We start from the raw sequence: 13,427 nt of genomic DNA, 5'->3' as shown, positions 1-13,427 counted from the left end.
GAGGGCGTCGGGGGGGGGGCGGGGCGGGCGCACGTCACCGCGTGGCCTGTGGGGTCCCGCCGGCGGGCGGGGCGCGCAGGCGCTGTGCAGGAGGGCGGGGCGAGCGCACCATGGCGGGCCCGGGGCTGGTGGCCGGGGACGTGGTGGTGGACGCGCTGCCCTACTTCGACCAGGGCTACGAGGCGCCGGGCGTCCGTGAGGCGGTGAGGGCGCGGCCGGGCGGTGAGGGCGGGCCGGGTGGTGAGGCCGGGCCAGGGCGGCGTTCCCGCCTGACGCCCCGTGTGCGCTAGGCCGCGGCGCTGGTGGAGGAGGAGACGCGGCGGTACCGGCCGACGAAGAACTACCTCAGCTACCTGCCGGCGCACGACTACAGCGCCTTCGAGGTGAGGCGGCCCGGCCCGGCCTGGCTCCCGGCCCGGCCCACACCCCAGTCGGCTCCAGGCCCGGCCCGGCCCCCACCCCAGCCGGCTCTAGGCCCGGCCCCTGCCCCCACTCCGGCCGGCTCCAGGCCCGGCTTCCCGCGCCGCCTCACCGCTGCCTTCCCCGCAGACCGAGATCATGCGCAACGAGTTCGAACGCCTGGCGGCCCGGCAGCCCTTGGAGCTGCTTAGCATGAAGAGGTGAGGCGCGGCGGCCGAGAGCTGCCCGCCCCCGTGGCTGGGCTTCGGGGACCGGTGCCCGCCGCACCTTCTGAGCTGGGCGAGCGGCCTGTTGCAGGTACGAGCTGCCGGCCCCCTCCTCTGGCCAGAAGAACGATATCACGGCGTGGCAGGAGTGCGTGAACAACTCCATGGCGCAGCTGGAGCACCAGGCCGTCCGCATCGAGAACCTGGAGTTAATGTCGCAGCACGGTTGTAACGCTTGGAAGGTGTACAACGAGTAAGGCCCTTCGTCTGCTTTGCTCAACCTGGTTGAAGTTCTGACTTAAGTTTCTGCGTATTTCTCGTGTTTTCCTGTGTGAGTCCGATGGGGATCTTTAGAACTTACTGAGAAATAACTGAGCCCCTTTGAGAGAGTTATATGTGGAAGAAAAGGAAACCGATCTGAACAATAAGGACTTGTCTCAGTGGCCAAGAAATAGCCTATGTTTCAATACGTCTCAGCCATGAATTTTGTGTTATTTTTTGGGTAGCAGTTGGTGATAAGGTGCTTTAATTGAGAATAATAAAGGGGCTATCGACAGCCTGCAAAATGATAATTCAGTAGTGGAAATAAAGATGACTTACTACTAATCTTGCTCAACCTGGAGCCATTATTAATAAAGTTGTTGCAAAAGCCAAAAAAATTTGCAGACAGTATGGTTGCAGGAAGCACCAGGGCTATTTCAGTCGGAGAATATTAATTACTTTCGAGAAGGGTTAGTTTAGCCTTAGGTAAAAGTGTAGGCAAAGGGAATGTGATACTTATTTTTGAGCAAAGGTGAAGGGTTGCTTAGCTTACAAGAAGGGAAGCATATAGAGGAACTTTTAGCTCGCACATATGTCAGGAATCAAAGAGAACTGTGCTCTGACAAGGTTATATCATGGAAACAATAAAAATACGTTACAGGTAATTTTAGAGTTAAAACTAGAAGATGGGTGATAAGGTAGGGTGATGTTACAGTGGCATTCTAGTCAGAAAAGCACAAGCGTACAGTAACAAACTTGAAGATAGAACATCAGCTAATGGATGTGTTTTTATGATACTGTCGGATGGCTGATCATTGTGTCTTAAAACAGTATATGTTACAATTGGAGTGTTTTGGAGTGAAGGGCACAGACTGCACTGAGAACAAGCTGTCTGGTGTTTGCATTGAAGTGGCTTGTTGTGTTTCTAACTCTGAAGAGTTAAACATCAGATTAAACGCGTCTGAACAAGCAATTCAATGTTTTCCTAATGTTTTGCTTCTGTTCTGCTATTAGACATCTGGTTCATATGATAGAACAAGCCCAGAAAGAGCTTCAGAAATTGAGGTGAGTTGTTCTTTTTGATATTTTCGTACTGAAATTAGAAGGAAAGTGAACACCTCCACCCTGCTATATAAAGGCTTGCATATATGTTGCTGCCATGGTCATAGGAGAAAAGACTCAGTAATAATAATAATAATAATAATGAAGAAAGCTGACCCTGCCCCCCCCCGGCAGTTACATTCATAATGCCTATTCCACTCAAATTCTATGTTTGGTTTGGTTTTGTCTGAACCTCTGCTTTGAACAGAGTGGATTGTTGTGGAATCCGCTCTGAAATGCAGTCATATTTTCTTTCGCTGACCATAGGCTTCTATTTGATGTGCAGTTGTCTCCACAGAGACGTGTTCCCTGATGTTAGGTTTGGCCTGTCATTTTAAGGTGGATGCTTTAATCATGGGTGGATAACTCAGGGATGGAGGTTAAAGTATATTGAAGTGAAGTGCCTTCTTAATTCACTCCATTTAGATGGCATGCTGTGGACTTAGCAAGTAAAGCTTTTCAGCTTTCAGATTTAGGTGAACTACTGTCATTTTCAGCCTGCAGATGGGACTGTGTACTGGGATTTGGGTAGAAGGCAAGTTGCATGTTTAGATTAGCTGGAATTGCAGAACTGAAGTCCGGAAGGCTGAAGGAGCACTATGACGTATGGCATGCAGGCATTAGCAGTGTGAAACAAGAACTACTTAAGAGACCAAAGTATTTTAAATATTCTGCATTTCTTGGGTGCTTCATGGAATTACTGAATTTTGTGAAAGATCAGTAGTTTATTTTTTCAGAGAGAACAAAACACTTCCTATGTGCTGCACTCATCCAGGAGCAGTAGGCTTGAATGTTTGAAATTTTGCTTGTAGTAGAGTGGGAGGTTTTTTTGTTGGTGCTGGTTTTAATATTTTTTTTATTTATTTTATTTATCTCAGAGTTCTGTTTGCAGCCCTGTACTGGGATTTGTCCATCTATATGTCATAGATAACAGTCCTGGCTACATAAGTGTTTTCTGGTAGTACTTCTAGGGATTAGGTGTATTTCGAAATTATCAGCAGATACTAAAATTTTAAAGAAAGGAGACAAAATTACATAGATCTTTTTTCTTCCTAGAAAAAACATTCAAGATCTGAACTGGCAACGAAAGAACATGCAACTCACAGCTGGGGCTAAACTACGAGAAATGGAATCTACGTGAGTATCTAGAATTCCTCTGCTAAATCTTCCACAAGTATATCTTTTGCTTGAAATTCTTCCATGCAAAGCACAAGTGATCTTTCAGTACTGTTGTAAAATGCTATTGCCTGAATACTGTTGCTTTGTGTCATGAGCCAACAGCCTTCTCACTCCTGTCATGACCCAGCAGACTTCACGCCTGCTGCGCAGAGCAGGGAATCTGCTTCACTGGTTATGGGCCCAGGCCAGTACATACAAACACTGGGACTCACAGTGTGATTAATATGATCGCTTTAATAAGCGCCATAAATCAATGCCCACAAGTAAACCGCTTTTCCTATTAATGTGATGGAAGCCGTGATCATATGTTGATCACCCTCAATAGCGTTATAATAAGCAACACGCAGAAAGGTAGGAAAAATAGACCACAGAGTTGATTACAACAGTGTAGTAAGCTACCAGGGAAAGAAAGTAAACAGACATAGGACCTGCTGGGGGGGAAAGCATGGCGTGATGATGGTCGGGAATCTCAGGCTGGCTGAGAGGGAGCTCCATCGAGCACTCTTGAGTTTATATTTTATACCCTTGCATAGGCTTTTTGTATGGATCATTTTGATAAGCAAGCCTTTTCTATCAGTTTTGACACAACATGAGGTGTGACAGCACTGGATATGTGCTCCCCCTGAGCAGGCAGAGTTTTTATCTTTTGGGCTTTGTTCCCTTTGAGGTGGCGGGTGTGAGCGAGGCAGTGTTATCGTATATGCATGGTAGGGATGAGAGCCTCAGAAAGGAGGAACTACCCGGGCTACGCCCGGTCCTGCTCCTCTCTTATGGCTCCAAGGGCAGTTTCCCTTCTTCAGCACAGCACTTCTTTGTTTTTCCCAAACTGCCTGAACCTCACACTTTGCGCAAATTGTTTTAAAGGATTTGTAATTCAGGTCTACATAACAGTTACTATGGTTGAGGGAATCAATGAGCAAACTTTGTGGAAGGATGTGAAAAGGAGGGCATATTATCAGCTTAAAATTGCCTAAATTGTTTCTTAAACTCTTTATCTAAATGCTGGCAGTAAGTGGGTTTCAGTCTAGTAAATTAAGTTTCGTATGTTAAGGTTTAACAGGGTTAAAAACTACTCTTTGTCACTTTGGTTGTTCAAATTACCATTGATATCAACTGAGGTTTATCACGTACTTAGAAAAATAGTGCTTTATTTAGTGTCTTCAAGCTTTATTGGTAGCAATAACCATCTCTGATTTTAAAACAGAGACTGTTAAATAACACTTGAAAGCTTTATTTTTCTTTTCCCTTCCAGATGGGTTTCTCTTGTCAGTAAAAACTATGAGATTGAACGAACTATTGTGCAGCTAGAAAATGAAATTTCACAAATCAAACAGCAGCATGGGGAAGCAAACAAGGAGAATATCCAGCAAGACTTCCAGTGACTTAATCTTTACTGTCTTACCACAGCATATGTTAAAAAATCAAAAGTAAAAATCTGGAGATGCTCTGTGTTTGTGGAGACCTCTAGTTGCAGTTGAGTAAGGCCATAAAAGGGTGTTTTCATTGTTCCTTTTCCTTGTTTTAAATTCTAGGAGTAGGTAGGGTGGACTCAAAATGTCCAATTTGAATGTATTAATGGGTGTGGTTAAATGTACTGTTAATTGTTTCACTTTTTATATACCTAAGGTAGGAGCTCCTAAAAAAAAAAAAAAAAAGTTTCATGCTTTTGTGTTTTCCCCTATGCCTTTAATAAATATTGTTTTGCTACCTGTATGGCTTCATCTTCACATTCAGAAACCGGCCGGTGTGCTGTCAGGGAGGGAGGCTTTGCTGTGGGAGCCCACCTAAGTGTGCTGTATGGTTGTTGTGTGTAAGCTTGAATCCAGTGTGGGAGGCTGTGTCTGAGGAAGAGGCTGCCTCAGCGTCATGGGGTTTGTAACACGCCCGTGCCAGCCCAGGAGGGAGGCTAGGGCACAGTGTGCAGCCTTGCAAAGGGAAATACTTGCTTATGGGTGTCGTGACCTGACAGACTTCCCACCTGCTGCACCGAGCGGGGAATCCTCCTCACTGGTTATAGGCCCGAGCAGTGCAAACAATGATCGCTTTAATAAGCGCCATAAATCAATGCCCACAAGTAAACCACTTTTCCTATTAATGTGATGGAAGCCGTGATCATATGTTGATCACCCTCAATAGCGTTATAATAAGCAACACGCAGAAAGGTAGGAAAAATAGACCACAGAGTTGATTACAACAGTGTAGTAAGCTACCAGGGAAAGAAAGTAAACAGACATAGGACCTGCTGGGGGGGAAAGCATGGCGTGATGATGGTCGGGAATCTCAGGCTGGCTGAGAGGGAGCTCCATCGAGCACTCTTGAGTTTATATTTTATACCCTTGCATAGGCTTTTTGTATGGATCATTTTGATAAGCAAGCCTTTTCTATCAGTTTTGACACAACATGAGGTGTGACAGCACTGGATATGTGCTCCCCCTGAGCAGGCAGAGTTTTTATCTTTTGGGCTTTGTTCCCTTTGAGGTGGCGGGTGTGAGCGAGGCAGTGTTATCGTATATGCATGGTAGGGATGAGAGCCTCAGAAAGGAGGAACTACCCGGGCTACGCCCGGTCCTGCTCCTCTCTTATGGCTTCAACAGCAGTTTCCCTCCTCCAGCACTCTGTTTTCTCCAAACAGCCTGAGCCTCCCACCGTGCCAGGGGCACTTTGTGTGGCGGTGACACGAGCTGTCTGATCACCTTCTGTGGCGTATTGCAAATGACGGGCTGTCAGCGCGGTGACTTGGGCTGTGCAGCCCGGTAAGACCCCAGTACCCTCGCAGTGCCCCTGCTGACCCTGCCATCCCTGTCGCCAGCTTCTGCTGCGGGCCTGGTGCAGTGCCCGGCCGAGGCTCCCGCAGTCCTCCCGGGATTTCGGGGCTTCTTGCCACGGCCGGTGGCTTGTTCTGCGGGAGGAGCGGGGGACGGGCCCTGGGTCGTGAGGGAGCTGGCGGCTCCCCTCGCTCGTGGTGTCTCCACGGTGGACAGCGCCGCGGAGCCGGCTCCGTGGCCATCAGCGGTCTCCCGCGTCGGCGCGGCGCTGGCGGGGCGGGGTGGGACGTTCGCGGGCACGGGCAGGGTTCTCCGCCCCGGCGGGGCCGGGGCCCGGTGCGGTGCTGCTGCCAGAGCCGGGTCGTGGCCGCTGCGCTGCCCCGGGGGCGTGGCCCGCCCCATCGCTCGCTCCGCCCTGCGGCGATTGGTTGAGAAGGCGCCGATGCCGGCCAATGGACAGTCACCGCGGGGGGCCGTGACGGTGTTGCGCCACGCCCCGCCCCGGCCGCCGCTGCGTGACGTCACGACTCGCCTCTCCGGCCGCCCCGTCAGGGGGGAGCACGCGCCTCTGCGCCAGGCCGCGTGGGCTGGCGGGAGCGCGCCTGCGCCGGCCTTGGGCCTGCCTCTCTGCCGGGCGCGCGCACGGCGCGTGGTGACGCGCTGCGTGCGCGGAGCGGGGAGCTGGGTTCAAAGGAGGAAACATGGCGGAAAACAAAGGAGGCGGTGGTGGCGGGGAGGGGGCTGCCGAGGCTGGACCGGGCGGCGGCGGCGGCCTGGAGCCCGCGGCCGCGTCCCCCTCCGCCGCCGCGCCGCCCGAGGAGCGGGAGAGTCCAGGGCCGGTGGCGGCGGAGCGCGGCCTCGGGGAGGCCGAGGCCGAGGCGGCGGCGGCGGGGCCCGGTGTCGTTCTGGGGCCCGGCCCCAGCCCGGTGCCCCCGCTGACACCGGCGGCGCCGGGGCCGTTCTCGCTCCTGGACACCTGCGCCGTGTGTGCGCAGAGCCTGCAGAGCCGGCGGGAGGCCGAGCCCAAGCTGCTGCCTTGCCTGCACTCCTTCTGCCGGCGCTGCCTGCCCGAGCCTGAGCGGCAGCTCAGCGTGCCCGTGCCCGGCGGCGCCAACGGCGACATCCAGCAAGGTGAGCGCGGAGGCCGCGGCTGCCTGGTGCTGCCCCTGCCGCCTCCCCGCGGGCCAAACCCCCGCAGCGAGTAGCGGCCCCGCTGCCCGCGTTTGGACCCGGCCCCTCCTCGGCCTCGCCTGAGCGCGGCACCGGGCTGAGCGCGCCCGCGGGCCGCCGGTGCTGCCTGGGCCCGGCCCCAGCTCGCGTCGTATTTTCAAGCGACGGCCGAGGCTCGGGAGGTGTTGGACGCGGAGTGGAGCCGCAGCGCCCTGCGCTTGGTGTTTCGCCTCGGCCTTCGGGGGTGCTGCGGCAGAGACGTGCCCGCGGAGCGGTGCTCCTTCTGCCGCGCTCGCAGGCACGGCTGCAGCGCGGAGTGCAGGGCCGCGGCGTCCGCCCGGGGCCGGTGCGCGCCTCCCGCCTGTCCCCGCGGCCGGTTTCCGCGGGCCGGGCTGGGCATCGCCGTGCTGCCGGTCCTCGGCTTGCCGCGCCCGCACTTCGCTTTCGTGGCACGAGGTGGGCGCAGGCGGCTCCTTCCCGGTGTTTTTATTGAGATCACAGCTTGGGTTTCATTTTTTCATGTTCAGTGTCCGGGGTGGAATTGAAAAGCTTCTGGAGCTTTTAATGGGGTGTCTCACACGTTGTGGTCCGTGGACCAAACCAGAGCCCTGGCAAGTGGTTTTGCAGGTCTTAATCAGGCCTTGTGGTCAGAGACCTTGTTTGGTGGCACCTTTCTGGTTTTAGCAAGGACCAGAGCCTTTCCTGTGTTGCATAGCGAAGGAATTAACCTAGCTCAGCAGTGGTCCTTTCATCCAGACTGTTCAGGAGCGGTTCATCTAGGATGTGATCTTAGAAAGCCCATCAGTTTTAAAAAGATGATGCGTTAAGTATAGTCCATAAACGCCCTAACTGAAGCACTCAGTTGGTCTTGTAATCCTTTTTGTTAAATTTCAGATTCTACACTTTGCATTATGTATACAGAACTTGGAAAGCCGGGTTTCTTCTACTAGCAATTAGCAGGATTATCTTGAATCTTGCTATGTCTGTTAAGATACAAGTATGGCAACAACATGGAGTGTAGCTTCTGAAGCATATGAAAACCGGAATATCAATTCTTGTTCTGCGTGTTTTGAAGAGTGCTTGATGGTGTGCTTTGGTGAAATAAGAATTAGTCTTTGGATTGCTGCATCAAAAACTTCTGGGTGATGTGAGCAAGGTGTGCATGTGGGGTCCAGGGGAGTAAACTGGTAAAGGTGTGTGTGATCTATCTGTAGTGGCAGGTAATTCTGCCTGACCAAAGGCGTTACCCATCAGGTCAGTTAAGAATGAGACCCTGACCAACCAGAAGGTGCAGTTCTGTGGATGGCGTGCTCTGCATGTTGTAAATGGGATAGGTTGAATGGCATATGAAATACCAGTAAATCGGGTACAAAATGGACATTCTCAACGCACGGAGAAGTACCACGTTGCTTAGTCATGCAGGTTCCTTCCCCGTTGGCATGGGTTTTGATAGTTGTGAAGTGTTACTTCCACTTCTGCTGCTTCTCTAGTCTCTTTAACAATGAGCAGGTGTTTTTTCGTGAAGGAAGAATTAATGGGAAGTGGTACCCATAGCTTTGCCTGGAAACAGGTTGCACTTAACTGCAGGCTCTCACTGTTGGATTATATGCTCTACTATTTTATAAGCATTTAAATTTGCCTGCTATTTTTCAGTGTCTCTGCGCCTAGAGAAGATAATTACAAGTGCTGTGGAAAAGAGCTGAGTTTTTCTTTTGATATTTTCCTGGTTGCTTTCTTAATAAGTTTCAGATTTTGCTCTCTAAGTGTTGTTTGTATTTAAAATAGTAAATATGTGTATTTATTGGGTAATACCTGTGGAAGCTACTTACCAGGAGTTGAGTGCGAGGTTGGTACCTACAGGGCAGTTCTCTGAGTGACAGTACCCTTCCTTTCCTGATGAAAGCACGCTGCTGCTCTGGTGGGGAAAATAGCAAGGATGCTTGGGGTGTGTGTCAGCATCTCTTCTGCCCTGTTGCCACTCCCTAGAGAAACACAGCTAATGAAGACAGCAGAATGGTCTCAATTCATAAAGTTTAAAACAATTATCTAAAGTTTTGGTTTGCTGTATTGTGAAGTAGCACTGGTGAAAGATTTTTTTGTTGTTTGCATTTCTGTTGGAGAAGGTTTTTGTTATATGTATTTAAAACATACATATTTTTATGTCATTGATTTAATGTAAAGAAATAGTATCAGTTTAATAGCATCGTTCAGTTTAATGACTTATTAGGTCATTGGAATGTGCGTTTTATTTGGTGGATAGATGACTTCTTAAGACCTGGTGTTCCAGCTGTCCAACTGGACCCTTCCTTGCAGATTTGAACAGGTTGTGAGAAAACACCTTCTTGTATTTGTATGACAGTATTCTGGAAACTGTTTATTTCAGAGTTAGACATTTCAGATGGTTACAGATACTTTTTATGTGCCAACTGCAGCTTCTGCTCCTGGGAAGGTAGGTTGTTTTGAGGTTTCACTGCCTCACAGAGATACTTACAATCCCTCTTAAGAAGATTATCTCAATGGAGAGAATGTGTGGCTTTCCCAGCTCCTTGTGAATGTCTCAGTCTTCATTAGGCTGAAAAACTAAAAAAAAAAAAAAAAAAAAAGCTGCAAGATACTTTCAGAGAGCTCAAGGGAAACACATACAATTGGTTAATGTGCACGTATGTATAACTTGAGAGGCAATAAGTTTACTAGTGAGTGCTATACTATATAGTACCATAAATTATATTGATACACTGAATTCAACTCCCGTACCCAGTGTTTGTGTATTTAGAAACCGTGTATTAATCATACCTTAAATTGTGCAGTAACTATTTTTAATTTACTTTGGAAGGGGGACATAAAAATGGTAGGATGCCTGGGAGAATGTGACATATCACTTACATTGAGTTCAGTAGTAGTTACTGTATTTTCAATCTAGAAAGCTGAAAATTCTTGCATCAACTAGGTTGCTTAAGCTATGTAAATGCAGGCGGTGTGAATTTCAGTGAATGTTAGTACATGTCATCTGAATTCTCTTGATTCTTTAGCTTTCTCCTGTGTTGATGAATGAGGGTCATGAATAATATATGCTGGAGCCCAGCAGAGGCTGGGTTCTGGAAGGTGTTCAGTTCATACTCGTATCACTGAAAATCTTGGTCTGAAACTTCAGTCTAAATTAGTAGAGTATTTTAAAATAATGTTTTTAAAGTCTGAGAACGTTCTAGGCGTGTGTTATTTTTATAAGAATTGTTGTCTCACATCAAATGATGTGAAATTTATGTTTGTGACTGTTAGAAATGGGTTTTCCTTGTTAAATATGATCTGTTGTCCATTCAGTGCATGACAGTTGTGATATAAGCAAGGATGGTTTGTCAAAAAAAACCTCCCACAAACAAAAGCAAACAACTGAGTTAGGAATGGACCTTGAAAGCAGTTAATTAAAAAAACCCAACCTATTTATATTCTTACAAATTTCAGTCTGATTGTGTCACTCACTTGATCTGTGAGGGTTTATTTTGCGGTCTAATCACTGAAACAGGAACAGGGGGTTTGATGGTATGGCCATGCTGAAATATACTTGGACCTCTACACTTCCGAGAGAAGTAAATATTATGCACATGCAGTAACTACTATTGGTATTCTCAACTGATAAATGAAACCTGGCAGAGATTCATTCCTTAGAGGGCTGCACACATGCCAAGTTTGAGCTTAAAACGGAAGTTTGAATTACAAGATTGCATGAGTACTTGCAAATATTTCCTGGACTGTGCAGCTTTATCATTATTATAACAATGTAAACATCTGAGACGATTTTGAATTTTCTTATATTCACTTAGTACTTTTGTGTTGGGAATCATCCTGGCGCATTTTAACCCAAATCGAACATACGTGTTTAAAACCAGATGTCTAAAAGTATGCTGTTCGCGCAACAGTAATTACGATTGTACAGGGTTGATGACTTGATTGTCAGTGGATGATGCAGAGTTTTAGGCTGGTGCTAATTGATGCCACATAAGTATCAACAGAAAATCTAAGCCGCTTCTTTAAAACTGACATTCTGGAAGCAGCGTGCGTGACACAGGTTGGCGGGGACTGGCAGGTGTCTGGCTTACTCTCTCGCTCTCAGAGGAGCTTCTTGGTTTTGCCCAGTGACTGTATGCTGGGATAGCAACTTCACAGCTTCTCAGAGCCTCCGTTGCAGCGTTGGACCATCCTGGCCATAGACATGAAATACATGCAGCCTCGCAGCAAGTTTTGCCTTGTTCCTGCTTGGGTGTGGTGATTCCTGTCCTCTTACTGTGCGTCTCCGGGAGGAGTCTGCTCGGCCCTGTGCCCTGGCAGGGGCTGCAGCCTCTCCTTGCGCTGAGTGTCTGGCCCTGGACACCTGGGTCACCACCCCAGGCTTTGTCCTGTCCTGGGGAGGCCCGGTCCGGGCCCAGTATTCTGCAGCGCTGGACAGGGTGAGGATCCTGCCCGGGACCTGCTGGTTGTGCCTGCTGGCACAGCTGCTGTTTGCTGGAGGGGCTACTCTTGGCTTCTGTTCAACTTCTTGTCTGTAAGGTACTTTAATACCCTAAAATCAATGTTTCAAGTGAGGTCAAAGTTACTTTTTTTGTGTGTTCTTAGGGTTTTATTACTCTTGAATGTCATGAAGCAACTAAAGAATTGATAAAGATTTTCATATTACAGACCAGAGCTTATGTTAAAGGAGTTGAATCTTATGGAAATATGAATTTTAGGATGTAAGTAGGGATAATTAGAAGTGCAAGTGTTTTGGTTCAGTATTTGAATAGACTTTGAGAGATACTTTGAATTTCTAATTTTGAACTGCAGGCAGGACCCCCTGTGCCAGTGCAGTGCTGGAGGGGCACCAGTGTTGAATGTTGAATGCTGCTGAAGTGAATGTGTAGCATCTTGTCCCTTGATCACGTAAATTGTGTGCGTGCCATGCCCTCCCCCATTCAGATCGATTACCCCTCACCCTGTACTAGGTTTTGCGTAGCCATTTTGCCTGGCTGGCTGTGACTCTGCTCCCCTTCCCTCCCTCCCCACTTGCCCCTCTCTAAGGCCAGGGCCACGGCCACGGTGCTGGCGGCTCCCAGCCAGCTCCTCCAGTGTCGGTAAACAAAAAAAAACCAGATTGAGAGGATGGTAGTGTGTGCGTTTGGCCAGGAAGTAGGCTAATTCTCACTGGCTCAGGAAGCCTTGCTCTTACAGGGGTGGCCTCTGAAACATCTGATGAAATTCCAGAAGGGAATTTCTAGAAGTGTGGGGTAGGGAGCAGAGAAAAAGATTCAGAAAATTCCAGGTTTTTTTCTTCTTTTGCAAAAGTAGGTATGAGTTGAACACGTGCCCTTGTGTCTTGCCTAGCAAAGATGTACCAGAGGCAGATAAGTCTACTTCATCTTGTGTTAAAAGTGCCAAGAGTCTGAATTCCTTAATATCAAGCTGGAGTGGGGATGATGTAGGCTTGACATAAACTTTCCCTGGAGGCGATTTTTCTGGTTTGATCCCACAGGACTGGAAGTAGAGAGAATCAAGCCTTTGCGCCTCAATCTCTGTAGCTCTCAAGCATTTTTAAAGTTTGGAATAGTATTTTAGTGTTGTCAGGATTAAGATGTCAGACTGGGGAAGTGAATTCTGAGCAGATTTTTGAATAAATTTGCTGTTGAAACTAGTTCAAGATGAAGGTTTTCATAGTTATATTAACCTGTTGAAAAAATTGCCTGTTTTGAGATGCATGCAAAATAGCAGTCAGAGAAATGTTACCCTTGGGAAACTCTAAACATAAATATATACAAAGTATTCTCATAGTTCAGAGTTACAATGAAGAAGAGTGGTAGTGTTGCAGCTTTAGATGTTAGCTGGCAACGCTAGATTAAAATCACCTTCTATTTGAAATCTTAACTTCAAAATGTTGCATTGTGGTTTGCTGCTGTATTATGTTGCAGGTTTTTTAGCAGCCGTTCTGTTCTTATGAAAACTAAATTACTTTTTCTCCTCAGTTTACCTCAGTGTTGTGTTTTTCGACATTCTGTGATGTATCTGTGGTCTAGTTTAGTGCGCTTTATCCAAATCATAAGGAGTTAAAAGGATTACATAGATGCCACTCTCATTAGTGTTCCTAATAAAGGCTTTGTCTGACAAATAAGAACATCGAGCGTGCAGCTAAGGAAGGTGTGACTCCTAGCAGTTGTATAACTAATGGTTCAACATGTGTTGCCTAGTTAAACTTGTGCTGCGTGCCTCTGACAAAACTCCTCACCTGAGGAGTCGCGTGTGCGCTTAGGAGAGCGGGGACAGCCCCCGCAGGAGCTGCCGGGGGAGCTGGAGCCGCACGGCA

General features: G+C 48.3%; 2 protein-coding genes across 5 annotated transcripts in view; both read left to right on the top strand.

The window, feature by feature from the left end:
* The first annotated feature begins 67 nt into the window (after positions 1–67).
* On the top strand, positions 68–4,880 carry BCAS2 (BCAS2 pre-mRNA processing factor). The gene is made up of 7 exons (XM_037410420.1): positions 68–203; positions 291–383; positions 550–620; positions 718–879; positions 1,902–1,952; positions 3,045–3,125; positions 4,420–4,880. The coding sequence occupies exons 1-7, from the start codon at positions 111–113 to the stop codon at positions 4,547–4,549; spliced, it is 681 nt and encodes a 226-aa protein (XP_037266317.1). The 5' UTR covers positions 68–110; the 3' UTR covers positions 4,550–4,880.
* A 1,718-nt stretch (positions 4,881–6,598) lies between these two features.
* TRIM33 (tripartite motif containing 33) overlaps positions 6,599–13,427 on the top strand; it is a 40,255-nt gene continuing 33,426 nt past the window's right edge. For 2 of the 4 annotated variants that reach the window (XM_037410274.1, XM_037410273.1), the window contains exon 1: positions 6,606–7,063. In XM_037410274.1, the coding sequence (XP_037266171.1) occupies positions 6,634–7,063 (430 nt within the window). In that variant the 5' untranslated portion in view covers positions 6,606–6,633. Of the gene's footprint in view, positions 7,064–13,427 lie in introns of all 4 variants that reach the window. The other 2 variants (XM_037410271.1, XM_037410272.1) reach the window with 2 other exon arrangements.

The sequence above is a fragment of the Falco rusticolus genome, chromosome 17, assembly GCF_015220075.1.
Source record: "Falco rusticolus isolate bFalRus1 chromosome 17, bFalRus1.pri, whole genome shotgun sequence".
NCBI lineage: Eukaryota > Metazoa > Chordata > Aves > Falconiformes > Falconidae > Falco > Falco rusticolus.
Note: the sequence above shows the minus strand (reverse complement) of the source record. Positions and strands in the feature narration are given on the sequence as shown.

What these genes read in the sequence shown, in the direction of transcription:
- BCAS2 (XM_037410420.1), top strand. Translation starts at nt 111, where the DNA reads ATGGCGGGCCCGGGGCTGGTGGCCGGGGACGTGGTGGTGGACGCGCTG. An exon ending in GCTTGGAAGGTGTACAACGA is followed by an intron (nt 880 to 1,901) that starts GTAAGGCCCTTC and finishes TTCTGCTATTAG; the next exon opens with ACATCTGGTTCATATGATAG. An exon ending in CTACGAGAAATGGAATCTAC is followed by an intron (nt 3,126 to 4,419) that starts GTGAGTATCTAG and finishes TTTCCCTTCCAG; the next exon opens with ATGGGTTTCTCTTGTCAGTA.